The 13,835-nt window shown below is 42.1% G+C and overlaps 1 protein-coding gene across 21 annotated transcripts in view; it reads right to left on the reverse strand.

The window, feature by feature from the left end:
* Positions 1-4,866: 4,866 nt before the first annotated feature.
* ptprma (protein tyrosine phosphatase receptor type Ma) overlaps positions 4,867-13,835 on the reverse strand; it is a 193,268-nt gene continuing 184,299 nt past the window's right edge. For all 21 annotated transcript variants that reach the window (XM_031583787.2, XM_031583786.2, XM_031583784.2 and 18 more), the window contains 4 exons: positions 13,537-13,662; positions 12,706-12,869; positions 6,415-6,550; positions 4,867-6,094 (listed from right to left, as the gene is read on the reverse strand). In XM_031583787.2, coding sequence (XP_031439647.1) covers positions 6,041-6,094; positions 6,415-6,550; positions 12,706-12,869; positions 13,537-13,662 — 480 coding nt within the window. In that variant the 3' untranslated portion in view covers positions 4,867-6,040. The remainder of the gene's footprint in view (positions 6,095-6,414; positions 6,551-12,705; positions 12,870-13,536; positions 13,663-13,835) is intronic.

The following is a 13,835-nucleotide window of genomic DNA, read 5'->3' on the forward strand; positions in this document are numbered from 1 at the left end:
TGAAGTGAAATTGCAATGCTTTGCAATGGGGAGTTGAAAAGACATTTATAAAGAAATGTGAAATAAATAATAGAGACGATTAAGTGTGTCTTTCAAAAGCTGTATAATATTAAATCGGCTATTAGTTCACAATCTGTTCATTAGTTCACGATTGTGAGTTTAGCTGTGTAGCTCTCTCCTGCTCTCTCTCTCTCTGTGTGTGTGTGTGTGTGTGTGTGTGTGTGTGTGTGTGTGTGTGTGTGTGTGTGTGTGTGTGTGTGTGTGTGTCAAGTTTCTTAGGCTTCAGTGTTCCCATATCTAGATTGCATGTTCTTAAAGGTCATATCAGTTTATTTGCTCTTCTCCTATACAGGAGTTGCATCATTGAAACCTAAACCACAGTCCCTCTGAATGCAAGGCATATCAGTTCACTTTCAGGAGGTGCAACTTAGGGATGAGATTGGTTTACCTTCCTTTTTACTAGGGATGCATTGATACCTATACCAGTATACTGTGCCCATATACTTGTATCTCTCCTTGATTTGCACTGTGGCTGGTATACCACTTTGTCCTGTTCTGTTTGACTTCTGGCCTAATAAAAAGGACCTAGGATGAATTAAATAAATTATATTTGATGTCATGCATTCTTTCATCCAACCTTTTTCAGTTTCTATAAATCAAGCCCTTCTTCATAATACCTGAAAAAACTAACACTAAAACTAAGTAAAAACTAAACCAAAACTAGTCTATTCCTCGAAATGAAGTATAAAAACAAAACTACAGGCGTACTCGTAACTAAAACTAAACTGAAATCAAAAACCAAACTGAAAGAGCAAATAAAAATAAAAACGAATGAAAATGTCAAAACTACAGTAACTAACATAAGTACCCATACTCTTACTGGGTCTGAAAAAACGGTGACGGTGCATCAGTACTTTTAACATTCTCATGCGCCTCTCACATATTTCCTTCCAATTCGAGCAACATGATACAAAGGTCCTCTGAGCTCTATTCCAGAGGCTTTATTCTCACTCCAGGAGACACCCATGGCTGCACCCCTGTTTGCCAAGAGGCTGTGATTACAGATGCCAGCCTGAGAAGGCCATGAGTGACGTCTGGCATCACACCTGGGCAGATGCACTTCTCTCAAAAAGGATTTCTTGAATTTCATGCAGTATTTATTGCTGTAAGCCTCTTTCAGAGACAACTAATTGGTAGGTGTACGTATGTTATGTTCAAATAATAAATGTGGATTTGTGCAGACAGCCTACTAAGCCCATTGCAGTTTTTTCTATCCCTGGCAAGGACATGCAGGTGGGGAACATGCTGTCCTGCAATGCCCCTTTCATAAGCGAAGGGCGTCTTTACTGCTATGTTGTAGAGTGGTTGAGGCATCTGTAAGGGAGAGTCGAGACATACCTTTTTCCATCCGAACAAACACACAAATAGTCTTTGGTATAATGTGAAAGACTGGACATGATAGATCGGGATGCCCTAACTCATAAGTGTCCAATGACACTGACTCCACTGGTCATACTGAGTGCTGTGTCGTATACAGGAAACACATTGACCGCTTCTATTAATAGCACACTGCTGGCCAAGCAGAGCACGGCTTCCTCTGCTTCATCAGCTACTTTGGGGGCCGAGCGAAAACCTCTCCTGTCCAGGCTGGACCTCTAGCCAAAGATGGAGGGCAAACTGTGGCCCAAGTGCCCGTGCACACCTGGAAATACTGACTTGGCCCTAAAGACAGCAACAGTGGTTTACTGGGCCTCTTGCAGTGAATCAGAGCTAAATGCTCACTGTCCACTTACCAGTCAATAGAAGGGGTTTTCCAGATGCAGGACAGGGTAACAGGGTTGTCATAATAATGCTATGGCTATATGTTGGTCATTTAGGGAGTGTTCGTCCAAATTCACAACAAATCACCCTACCCCCACTTAGCTGCTAACTAGTAGATGGACCCTAGGGCAGACACCCAGAGCAGGATGCTAACTAACGTGCTAACATCTGATAGTGCCCCATCTCCCAATGTTATCTTTGGCCTGTGTGGTTCACGCTCATTAATGTTTCCATGGCAACGGTCTTAAGCTTGCGCCGTAGCCCACAGAGCAGAGAAGGACAGCGGAGAGCAGCATTTCACAGAGCAAGCACACAGACAGAAACACACATGAATCAAATTACTCCAAAACAGGACTATAATGCTTGTGAGTCAAGCTTATTCTCACACACACATTCACGCTACTATTCATATTAAATAAAATAAGATATATTTTGCCACAAAGGACAGATTGAGCTTTCTGCAAAACAGCGCCATGGGGATCTGGTGGGGCAATGCCCCACGTGCCCCTAATGTAGAAACGCCACTGCACAGTAGTAAGCTAATATAAGGCTATTTAATATTCAGTTTATGTATCAGTGTTTCCCACAGGAAATGTGTTAGTTAGGCTTGTGATTGTCCTGGGAGATAACTTCCCCTTTTAATTTTTAAAGCTGAACTATATCTATATTCTTTCACTTTGAATTGAAAAGCTATAAAACACTATATATACAGTATATTTACTAACCCTCAGCACAGATGATTAGCATTACATAATTGGGTTGTTATTGAATTGAAGGTGTTCCATGAAAAAAATATGACATTTCGAGTTTTTTATTAGTTATTTTAACAGGTTTACTCCTGTCGAGCTTGCATTTCTGGCAGAATATGCAAAGACTATGAACCTAGTTGCAAAGGCCCTTGATGAGAGACGAATGTGGAAATGGGGTGGAGGTCTACTTGAATTCCAATAAAGTTTGAGAAAAACATGCTCTTCGAGTTTGTTGTCTTTGACAGCATTATTATATTTTTGTATGACATTTTTTATCATGTCTTGGGCTCCATGTAGCACTCATCAGCTATTAAATTAAGCTTCTATTTCTTACAGTCGTGTCAATTATATCAAGTCCAACTAGTTTAGCTTTAAATGTTTTTTTTTTGTTTGTTTTTTTATTAAGGTTACTTTTTACTTTTATACTTTAAGTAAATTTTAGAGCCTGTACTTTTTTACTTTTACTTGAGTAAAGAGGTTAAGTCGATACTTCAACTTTTACCAAAGTATTTTTAAACTCCAGTATCAATACTTCTACTTGAGTAACGAATGTGTTTACTTTTGACACCACTGCTAACTAGTAGGTGGACCCTAGGGCAGAGATACAGAGCAGGATGCTAACTAGTAGATGGACCCTAGGCAGAGACCCAGAGCAGGATGCTAACTAGTAGGTGGACCCTAGGGCAGAGACCCAGAGAATGCTCCAGCGATGTTCAGCAGCCATTTTTTCTCAATTTCTGCCCCTTTTCACAACACCCTATCATCCCCTTCCTTGATCAGGTAACTTGTGGATGTGGTGCGTTCTCAAAATATCTGATCGGAGAAACAAATCTGAGTTGCTTGCAGTCTGAACATGGCCTTGGGGTCCTGCCTGACCCTTCTCCATGCTTCGGATTTGTGTTCACTGCAGCTTATTCGTGATTACATGTTAGGGTTGGGTAAATGCACTGTCTTGTAAACAGGTCCAGTTCTGGTGAAACAAAATAATTACGAAGACAGTGACCTCAGGTCCGTTGTGTTAGTTATTTTCATTAACAAGGGATGTCACCTCTCCTCTTCCACACCATACTGATTATGGTGGGTCTGGTAATACCACTGGCAGTTTTCATTTGAATTTGGATGAGGTGAAGGTGCAACTTTGAACAGGTCAAGGTGCAAGAAATTCATGCAAAATTATAATTGGCAAATTTATGCGAGTTTAAGAGGTGACGAAGAGCTTTGTGGAATGTCTCAACAACTGACCAGGTCTTCGGTTCATGGAAGCGCTGTTGAGCAACTCTATCAATTAACTACGGTAGTTGGTCCACAACACTTTTGGGAAACGCACCAGTTTGTGACCCAGTTTGTGGGCCACATGTCAGAAGAGGCTACACTGTTCCACACTACGGTATGATGCACAATTGCAGCCAGTGAGGAAGGCTACAGTGCTGACCTCTCCTCAAAAAGTATACCGATGCAGCTAATATAATAGGCCTACTTGAATGTAATCTTAAGGTTTGCAAGCTTACAACCATTAGCCGTTCAAACATTTACCTTTGCTGTACCAGAATGACCAAATAGCAAAATGTTACCAGCATATGGTCAAGTAGCGAACAGAAATAGAAACAGTGTTGTTTTACCAGAACGTGGTGCAATAATCCCTGCCATGTTACCCAGTGTGAAAAGCGGCATGGGCGCGTTGAATGGGTTTTGAATGGGAGAATAGGAGTCAGTCCATTTGAATTACTAGGGCACCAGATGTTTGGTAGCATATCTATGGAGCGTCACATAGGAGGAAAAGCTACTATTTTCTCATAGCAAGGTGTAATCAGCAGTAAAAAATGGTGATTCTTGTATGTTATGAGTTACTGTTAAGATAACTTTCAGAGGCAGTGAACCACAAACATTTGGTTTATATCTGATTTAACATTGGGGATAGATTAAAAATACTATTTTTAGTATTAGCCTAGCTTTTCATCAGCCTTTTGTATTAACTCCACTTCAACCTAATGTGATTTTTTTAGTATGCCACAGAAACCACAATTCATTCCATTGCCTTTAAATGTGTCCTCATTAGTAGACAAGTATTATATTTTTTTGATTGGTCAGTAGGGTGACTTCAATGGTTTATGGGTAGTTGGAATTAACATTATGGATTTATTTCAAAGTAAATAGATTATCATATTAATGTATATCATGTTTCAATAAACTGAAGCAGTTATGTTAATTGTAAGAAGTGTGACATTTTTGTAACATCTGAAGGAACTTTAATTTGACACTGTACATTTGTAAAGAAAGAACACACTCATACACGTAATTATATATAGATATGCATGTATTTGTAAGTTTGAATCAATTCTCCATACAAGATAAATAAAAGGCTATCAATAGCATTTGTCAACATTATGTAGAGTCCGTGAAGGGAGAAAAGTAATGACCAAATAAAAACATGATTGTCAATCAATGTGCTTCACAAAACTCTCAATGAATAAATAATCTGCCGAACTTCAAATATTTACAATATTAACAAGGACAACACATAAAAGCTTTGGATCATTTGACATGACGGTAAGCTTGCGCGTGTGGACTGTATCAGCAGGTCCCAAGGTTCAGCAAAAAGACACCCCTAGCAACCACAGCAATGGCAACATTACATTTAGAATTTGCACTCTTAATGCCAGTTTTTTTTTCTTCAGCTGTACATTTCATACTGCCTCGCATTAACAAACAGAAGTAGAAAATCAAATAAAAATAAAACAAATAATAATAAAAAATTACGCTAACATTGCATTCCCCACAAAAACGGAAATGACAACTAGAATCCAACGAGGATAAAAAGGCAATAAACAGGAGTCACAGGCAAAAGAGGGAAAATGAGAGAAGAAGAGAAAGAGAGAGAGAGAAAGTGGAGTGTCAGGAAATGAAAGAATGAAACGACTTGGACGAATGAGCGGCAAAGTACATCAGTGTGCTCCTCAAAGTTTTTAAGGGATGCTGGTGGGTGGTGGGTGGGGTGGTGGGGAGGTGGGCAAGGGGGATACAGTAGCGCGTGGCTCCAGCGGACTCTTGCTGAAATGTACATACACAGAGCACATGGGGTTCAAAGGTCAAGGTCAAATATCAAGGTCAGGATGGGGTCAGAGGTGAAGGGGGTCACGGATCACCACAGACAGTTCAGCTGGACAGTGCAAGCGTCCGGTCCTCCCTTCTTTAAACAAAAAACGTCAAAGGTTTCTCTTGATTTTTTTCCCGTTAATCCATCCCGTTCGCCCTTCCGAAGACCACAATCCCACGTCGCCAGCATCTCCTGACTCGGGGCGGCCTAAGCAGCACTCGGTCTACGCTGGGCCTCGCGTCCAGCACTTTTTCAAAAAACATTCATGCGTGTTTGCGTCTCAGTCCAGGTAAAGCGGGGTGCCGGGGAAAGGGGGTGGGGGGGTCGTGGAGAGGGGAGGGGTAGAGGAAAAGGGTGGAACCCTCGAAGGCCAAACTTAACCAGAATTCAAATACTCCAGTGCCACTTCATAACAGAACTTATACTGATCCTGCAAGGAACACAGAAAGAGAAACATTTTTTAGACAGGCATAAACATCTGAATTCCTTCATGTACCCTAAAATATACACTATTAGAGTGTTATGTCAATGTGAATGCAGTGTTTGGGCTTATATTAAACAGAATCTAAAACTTAAGGCAAAAGTGATGTACAATGAGCAGCATTATGCGCCGCAGGATATTCAGGTAATAACCCATACCGTATTACAAACGGTGTAAAATGTCATACTTGATTCTAAAACTGTCAGCGCTTTAGATATGCAACACACTGATGACAAGTGTGATAAGTGAATATAATGAGTGTTATGTACCAGTAAGTCGACCATGTTGGGTTTGTTGTTCCTCAGTGTCTTGACGGCATGAAACACGTCCACTGAGCGCTGGTGTCTCAGCATTTCACACACAATACTGATTGCACAGAACGTCCCGCTGCGTCCTCCTCCATTCCTGAAAGAGGGGGAGGGAGGGAGAGAGAGAGAGGGAGGGAAGGGAAGAGAGAGGCCTTCAGGATTAGTAAACCAAGTGGAATTTATCATGTGAGAACCAAGAAAAAAATCTAGCACACATGCATTCTTTCGTTGATACACCACAATATGCTACCTAATTCTAACAGTGGTTGTGTGTGTGTGTAGGGAGGGGGACTGCTCTGCACAGGAAAACATGAGTATTTGGTTGTAGTGGGCAAAGCGAAGCTTTGTGCAACACTGACAACATTCAAAGCAATTGTGCCGACGTTTCGAAACAACCCAATAACCAGCTCTACAGTGACACCCCCTGGCCACTGATATTGTCACATCTTCATAGTGCTATTCTGTGAAACATCGACTCAGACAAAGCATTAACAAATTCTAAACTACTTATTATTCTGGTGGGTTACACCTGGCTATCAATACATATGATTGATACATATTTGAGAGAAATCACCTTCCAACAAACAAAGAAACAAAAGCTTTTAGGGTTGACAGAGACAGCAAATTGGGACTGTGATGAATGTGTTTCAATAAATATTATTTGTTTTCTATTTTGTTGTGTTAATTTACATCTGTGACACTATTTAAATTGCTTGGTATTTCAGTTTCATGTGTGAGACATGATATTTATGGAGATAATCTATTGACAAGGCTGCTATGTTTATTGGGATACATAACCACATGAGTTTGTGGGATTGAGTGTATCCTGTGTGTGTATGTTTCAACTACGGCGGAAATACGGCGGAAGTGTGAATGGATCTAGCTAATCACGCTTATGGAAAATGAAGATTGTAATATGTGAAGATTTCTATTCAAAAATACTTTTTTTTACTATTTCAATTTGTGTGCCATACTGTTGCGTGGATAGGCCTGCAGCACTCTGCTCCTGCCAATCAATCTCTGTCTTTTCACAAAAACCCTTGAAGTTTGCATTTGCTTGACATTTAAGCATCCTGGGAGTTGGAGATTGAGACAGATGTGTCACACACACACACACACACACACACACACACACACACACACACACACACACACTGTCAATTACACGTAGGAGCGGCAGTTATGCCACCTGTCAAAACACTGGTGAAACACATGGTCACGTGACATGGGTAATTTGCGCCACATTCTGGAGCAGTTTTTCCGACACATCTGCACTTTGGCAGCTGGGTACACCGTTGATACATCAGCATTGAGTGTCACATCCCAAGTATTTGAGGCTATTGTGGTTACCCATATTTTTTTCTTCAGTTTCATTCTTTAAAAAAAAAAAAATATGTAAAGTCAATTCTTATTCTCTCCACTAGATGATGCTCATTCACCTCCTATTCCCAGGCAGAGGCCTCTCTTGTCCTCTCAGCATTGTAACTCATCCTCCACAGCCTGGCAGGACTGTACGCTCTGGTCTGCTTTTGATTACATACCACAGCCCAATCCCTGCACTGCGTTTTGAACTTTGTCTCGTGTTGATCACTCACCTCCCCTCACCCCTCGTCCTTTACCACGCTTTAAACGGGAGACTGTGCCTGGGACGGGGGGGATCTTTTGTGGATGGATCAGAAAGTTTTGTATGGCTTGGTTCAAACAGGACCGTTGATCTCTGAGAGTAGCACTGCGCTAATGTTTAGCTCATGTCTTTGGGGAGGTAAACAGGCTGATGAAGAGTAGCAACACTTCTGGGAAGGATAAGGTTAGAGCAACTTATTTGGCTCTCAGTGGTCAGTGTGTTTGTGTGTGTGTGTCTCTGTGTGTGAGTGTTTGAAAGTGTGTGTGTATATGCACAAGTATGTATCTGTTTATGTGGCAAAGGCAGAACAAAGAGACAAGAGGGGGATAGTATACTGAATAGTGGGCTCTGTGTACGTAGAAGGTACAGTCCGTACCTTTAAGACTGAGATTGTGAACATGTGTGTGTGTGTTTGTGTGTGTGTGTGTGTGTGTGTGTGTGTGTGTGTGTGTGTGTGTATGTGTGAGACAGAGAGAAAGAACAGAGAAAAGTATGTACAGTAACAGAGAGCACAAGGGTAAGACATACACACAGAGCAATAGAGATCTATTGTGTGTGTGTGTGTGTGTGTGTGTGTGTGTGTGTGTGTGGTTTGCGTGGGATGGGGTGAGAGCTGCCAGATATTGGAATCTGGCTGGGAATCTAATAAGAGTCACATGGATGTGCTTTTCCCTGCGACCGAGGCACAAGCGGCCAAGGGGGAATGGATGGAAGGCCTAGTAAGGGAAGCTAGAAGTGTGTGTGTGTGGGGGGGTGTGTCTATGTGTGCGTTTATCTGTGGATGTGTGTTTATCTGTGTGTATATGCATGCATGATGCATGTGTGTACATATGTGTAGCCTATGTATGAGTGTGTGTGTGTGTGTGTACGTGTGTATGTGTGTGTGTGTGTGTGTGTGTGTGTGTGTGTGTGTGTGTTTGTATGTGTGTGTGTGTGGCAGCAAACGGAACAAGGGAATTGGCAGGCCAGGACTTTGTCAGAGTCCATGGAGCAAAGGCGAGTGCGGAGGGACAGATCAAATCCAAAGCTGCCCCCCCTCCTGCCTCTCTTTCCCTCCTTTCCCTCCTTCCCCTCCTCCTCTCTTCTCCTCTCATCCTCGACCCATTCGCTCCTCTCCTCTCCTGGGCAACAGATCTCATTTCCCACACCCTAGGCCTGAGGAAACCACTGCACTCACACACCACCCACCAGCACATTATAAACCCCCCTCCCCAGACTCACAGAGAGAGAGCGAGAGAGAGAGCGGGAGAGAGAGAGGGAGAGAGAGAGAGAGAAAAAGAGAGGGAGAGAGAGACAGAGAGAGAGAGAGAGCGAGATGAGAAATTATTAGAAAGGGAGTTAGAGCGAGAAGGCGAAAAATACAATGAGAAAGTGAAAGAGAAAGAAAGAGATGAAGTGAGAGAGAGGGAGACATGGAGAAAAAGACAGAGAAAGAGGAAGACTACGAGAGAAAGAGTATGAGTAAGTGGTAGAGACAGAGGTATGGAGAGGTAGAGAGAGAGAGAGTAGGGAGGAGGGGGGAGTTTGTGTGCACACATGTGTGTGTGTGTGTGTTTGTGTGTGTGTGTGTGTGGAGAGACGGAGCCTGAGACAGTGAGACAGTGAGACAGTGAGACAGTGAGACAGTGAGTGAGATAAGCAGGGTGAGGCTGAGCAGAGGCGGTAGCGGCAGCGACGATGGCCCCAGCCTGAAGCGCCGTGGCTGACACTTTATTTGAAAGGTGAAAGGTGAATCATAAAACCTTCCATAGACGCTTCATAAAACATTCAGGAAAGCATGAATCAACAGTCATGCACTATGTTACATTACTCAGTCCCTCGAGGATTTAGCAATTTTTTTGTGTGATTTTTCGCAATCAAAATTGTGGCAATTTCAAAAAGTCGATATTTGTTTCTCTTTAAACCCCACTTAAACTCCACATATACTAGAAAACAAATGAATGAGATAAAAAGCAGACATCAGACATATTATGTGTATTCGTATTCTGATCATCTGAGTTCACACATTTTTGAGAACTTTCAACACCATACTTATATGGTAATTTCATCCGTACTAGAATGTTGAAATTAAGTTGAGTCAAGTAATGCCTTGGTTTAAACCTTTGAACTGTATTCCAAAATCACAAGTTCTTGTTAATATTCAGAACAGTAATCATGAGCAATCATGTCCTATTGTATGAAGAAAACTGAACAGAAAACATGATTATTCAAAATCTGTTGACAATTTCTGGCCTAACTTTGTCCATATTCTACTCACTCAAATTACCCTTCAATAGGCCTATTCACAAATGTAGGAACAAGCTTTTATTTTGAAATGCCAACTCTGTGCAAGACGGACAGCTTGCACTCAACAATTTGCCTTAAGTTTAATATCATGTTGGAACACTATTTCAAATTTCACAGCTGAATACAAGGCAGAATAACATAATGTGTAAGTAGTTCATTTATCTAAGTTTTAAGGAGATTAGAGTTACAGATCCAGCTTTCTTGTGTACGTCAAGCGAATGTCTAATACCAAGCTAACTTAACCGAGGTCGTCAATCCACCTGACACTAAACGAGTGGGACATTAAGCAGTTGCAGCGATTAGCACAGACTGTATAAGCTTAATAAATAATCATTGTTCCCTGTAATTGTATGTGCAATTTAAGCGTTAAATAAGAAAATATGCAGTGTCGCAATTTTTGGGGGCAAATTGCTGATTTTGCATTTAATTCGCAAATCACGGAATCACAGGTTATATAGGTTATATATGTATATTTGAAAATAAAAGTCCCCTTTTGCACTCATATTTCACAGCCATAAGTAAATGCTGGATTACAAGTTTGCAGTTGTCATTTTGTTAAATATCAATTTAAACATTTGCAATCTAGCCATTTGTTATTTTTGTAAACTGTAAAGTTCAAAAAAAAATTCTACAAGCTCAGATGTGTTTTTTTTGTGACTTCAGATTCAGCACACATGTGCTGAATATTTTATACAAGTAAAAATGTAAACATCAAAGTTAAGATTTTTGTGCTACAACTTCTCACATCGTATTCTACAAGTTCTCACATCAAGTCTACAAGCTAACGTATTTTGCAGCATATTTACCCTCATACATCTACTTAAAAAAGTACTGTAAAACTTTACAATGTCTTGGAATTCAGTAATAGATTGAATTAGATTGAATTAGATTATAATAGATTGCGAAGAAAAAAGAAAGACTGTAATATATGAACAATACAATGTGCTATGCACTCCTTCAAGTAAAGTCTCTGGAGGGCTACTGGCTAAATCTGGCCATGGGGAGGAAGCCTGATTGGATTCTGTTCACATCTTCCTCCTCCTCCTCGTCCTCCTCCTCCTCCTCCGCCCACCCTCAGATCACCTGCCACATTTCTGCTGCTCCTCATTTAACTCCCCTGCTCACCTGGGCCACTGCTGACCCTCCATCACTACAACACACGCTCATAAAAAGCCTGCAGATAGACTAAAATAAGATCAAAAAGACGGGGGCCCATTCCGGCAGGCATACTAAAAACCACAGGCCTGCGCTTCTAATGCCCGGAGCTCTGAAGACTCTTCTTCCTCTGATCACTGTGTGCTGGGCTTTAAAATGCAAAGTGTGCTTTAAGGAGGCTGATAAAGGAGATAAAGGCATTAAGACGGCGAGAGGAACATGACAGGTTTGTGGGCGACGGGGCCGCTGGGCCGGTGAGCCGGTGGCACATTCTGGCAATAAACAAACGGAGGCGGCCGCTCTTTAAAATGTCAGCGCTGAAAGGTTTCTGCGGAGAAGGCCGTGGTGGAAACACTGCAGCCGAATCCCAATGTCTCTGTCTCTTATAATTGGTTACCCTTGGGAAAGGGAAGGGGGGTAGAATAGCGCTTTAAATTTGAGTGGTCAGGGAAGACAAGGAAATCCCTATCATCCTATCCTCTTTGGAGGGAACATTGTGCAGGCTTCTCTGAGACCAAAGAGACCGATGGAGTTTGTATGTGTTATCCAAGAGAGGGGAAAGATTTGCATGACGTCACAGCATGATCAGGGATCTTGTGAACGTCAACTGAATCTGGTCCTGGAGTCAAGTAATTTATTATGACACAGCAAATGTTTGAAGTTGATTGTGGGGGTTTTGTGTGAAGGTTGGAGAACGTTGTGAATCACTCAACTCAGACTAATTCTTTAATCAGAGGCTACACTTCTCATCTGGACCGGTTTATTACAATGAATTCAATTTAAATGATTGAATTGCAGTCATTCTCTTTTAACTATTTAAAGGTTTGTAGGCTACTTCATTTCCCATGGTTCAGTTTTATGTATTTGACCCTGAGTGTGCTTGCATATGTGTGCAAGAGTCTGAATAATACTTGTGTATGTATATATGTATAACATACAACAGACGTGGCATTTTCAATCAGATATTCAACCTTCCTATGAATGTCAGTGTCTGTATGTCTGTGTGTGTGTGTGTGTGTGTGTGTGTGTATGTGTGTGCGTGTGTGTGCGTGCGTGTGTGTGTGTGTGTGTGTGTGTGTGCGTGTGTGTGCGTGTGTGTGTGTGTGTGTGTAAGTGTGTGAGTGTGTGTGCGTGTGTGTGTGTGTGTGTGTGTGTGTGTAAGTGTGTGTGTAAGTGTCATCACTCACAGACAGTGCACTACAGTGCGTCCCTCTCCTCCGTCGTACTCCTCCTGCCACTTGTCCACCTGTCTGATGAGTTTGAGGAAGGAGCGCTTGGACACGGGTGTGTCGCGGTACATGGGCCAGCCCAGGAACTGGAACTGCTGCACCATCCTGTACCCATCCTGGGGCTGGAGCAAAAACAACCCTGGTCACCTCACACGCAGGGCAGTACACACCCGTACACAAACACATACTCACACGCAGGGCAGTACACATCCATACACAAACACATACTCACACGCAGGGCAGTACACATCCATACACAAACACATACTCACACGCAGGGCAGTACACATCCGTACAAAAACACATACTCACACGCAGGGCAGTACACATCCGTGCAAAAACACATAATCACACGCAGGGCAGTACACATCCGTACAAAAACACACACTCACACGCAGGGCAGTACACATCCGTACAAAAACACATACTCACACGCAGGGCAGTACACATCCGTACAAAAACACATACTCACACGCAGGGCAGTACACACCCATACAAAAACACATACTCACACACAAGACTGGGCACATAGCTGTCAATCACCAGTCAGTCATCATGGTCAAGTACCTCTAATTCATTTAAAAAGACTGCCATTTTTGGTGTTTGTGAGTTCTTGTTTGTGCGTATGCAAAAGTGTAGTTATATGTTCATGATTCTATTTATGCATGTTTAAATGCCTGTGGATCTGTGCTTGTGTGTGTGTCTGTGTGTGTGTGTGTCTGTGTCTGTGTGTGAGTGTGTGTCTCTGTGTGTGTGTGTGTGTTGTGTTTGGTGATAATGATCCCATACCCGTGCAGCGTTGTAGATTCGGAATATCCGGCTGATGATGTCCTCCTCCAGGTCAGCTGACACAAACTCCACCTGAATGGGCCCATGCCTGTGGACCCCATTCTCAGGCCAGTACTGTGGACACAGCTACACGGAACAAACAAACAAACAAACAAACAGACAAACAAACAAACAAACAGACACAATAAGAACCATTTCCACAAAATAGATATCAACTTATACAATACAAGCCCCACATGGAGCAGAATACTAATGTTAAGTTTACTGTAGAAGCTGAGCGTAACTCTTAAGTCTCTTAA

Source organism: Clupea harengus, chromosome 17 (assembly GCF_900700415.2).
Source record: "Clupea harengus chromosome 17, Ch_v2.0.2, whole genome shotgun sequence".
In the NCBI taxonomy this organism is placed as follows: Eukaryota; Metazoa; Chordata; class Actinopteri; order Clupeiformes; family Clupeidae; genus Clupea; species Clupea harengus.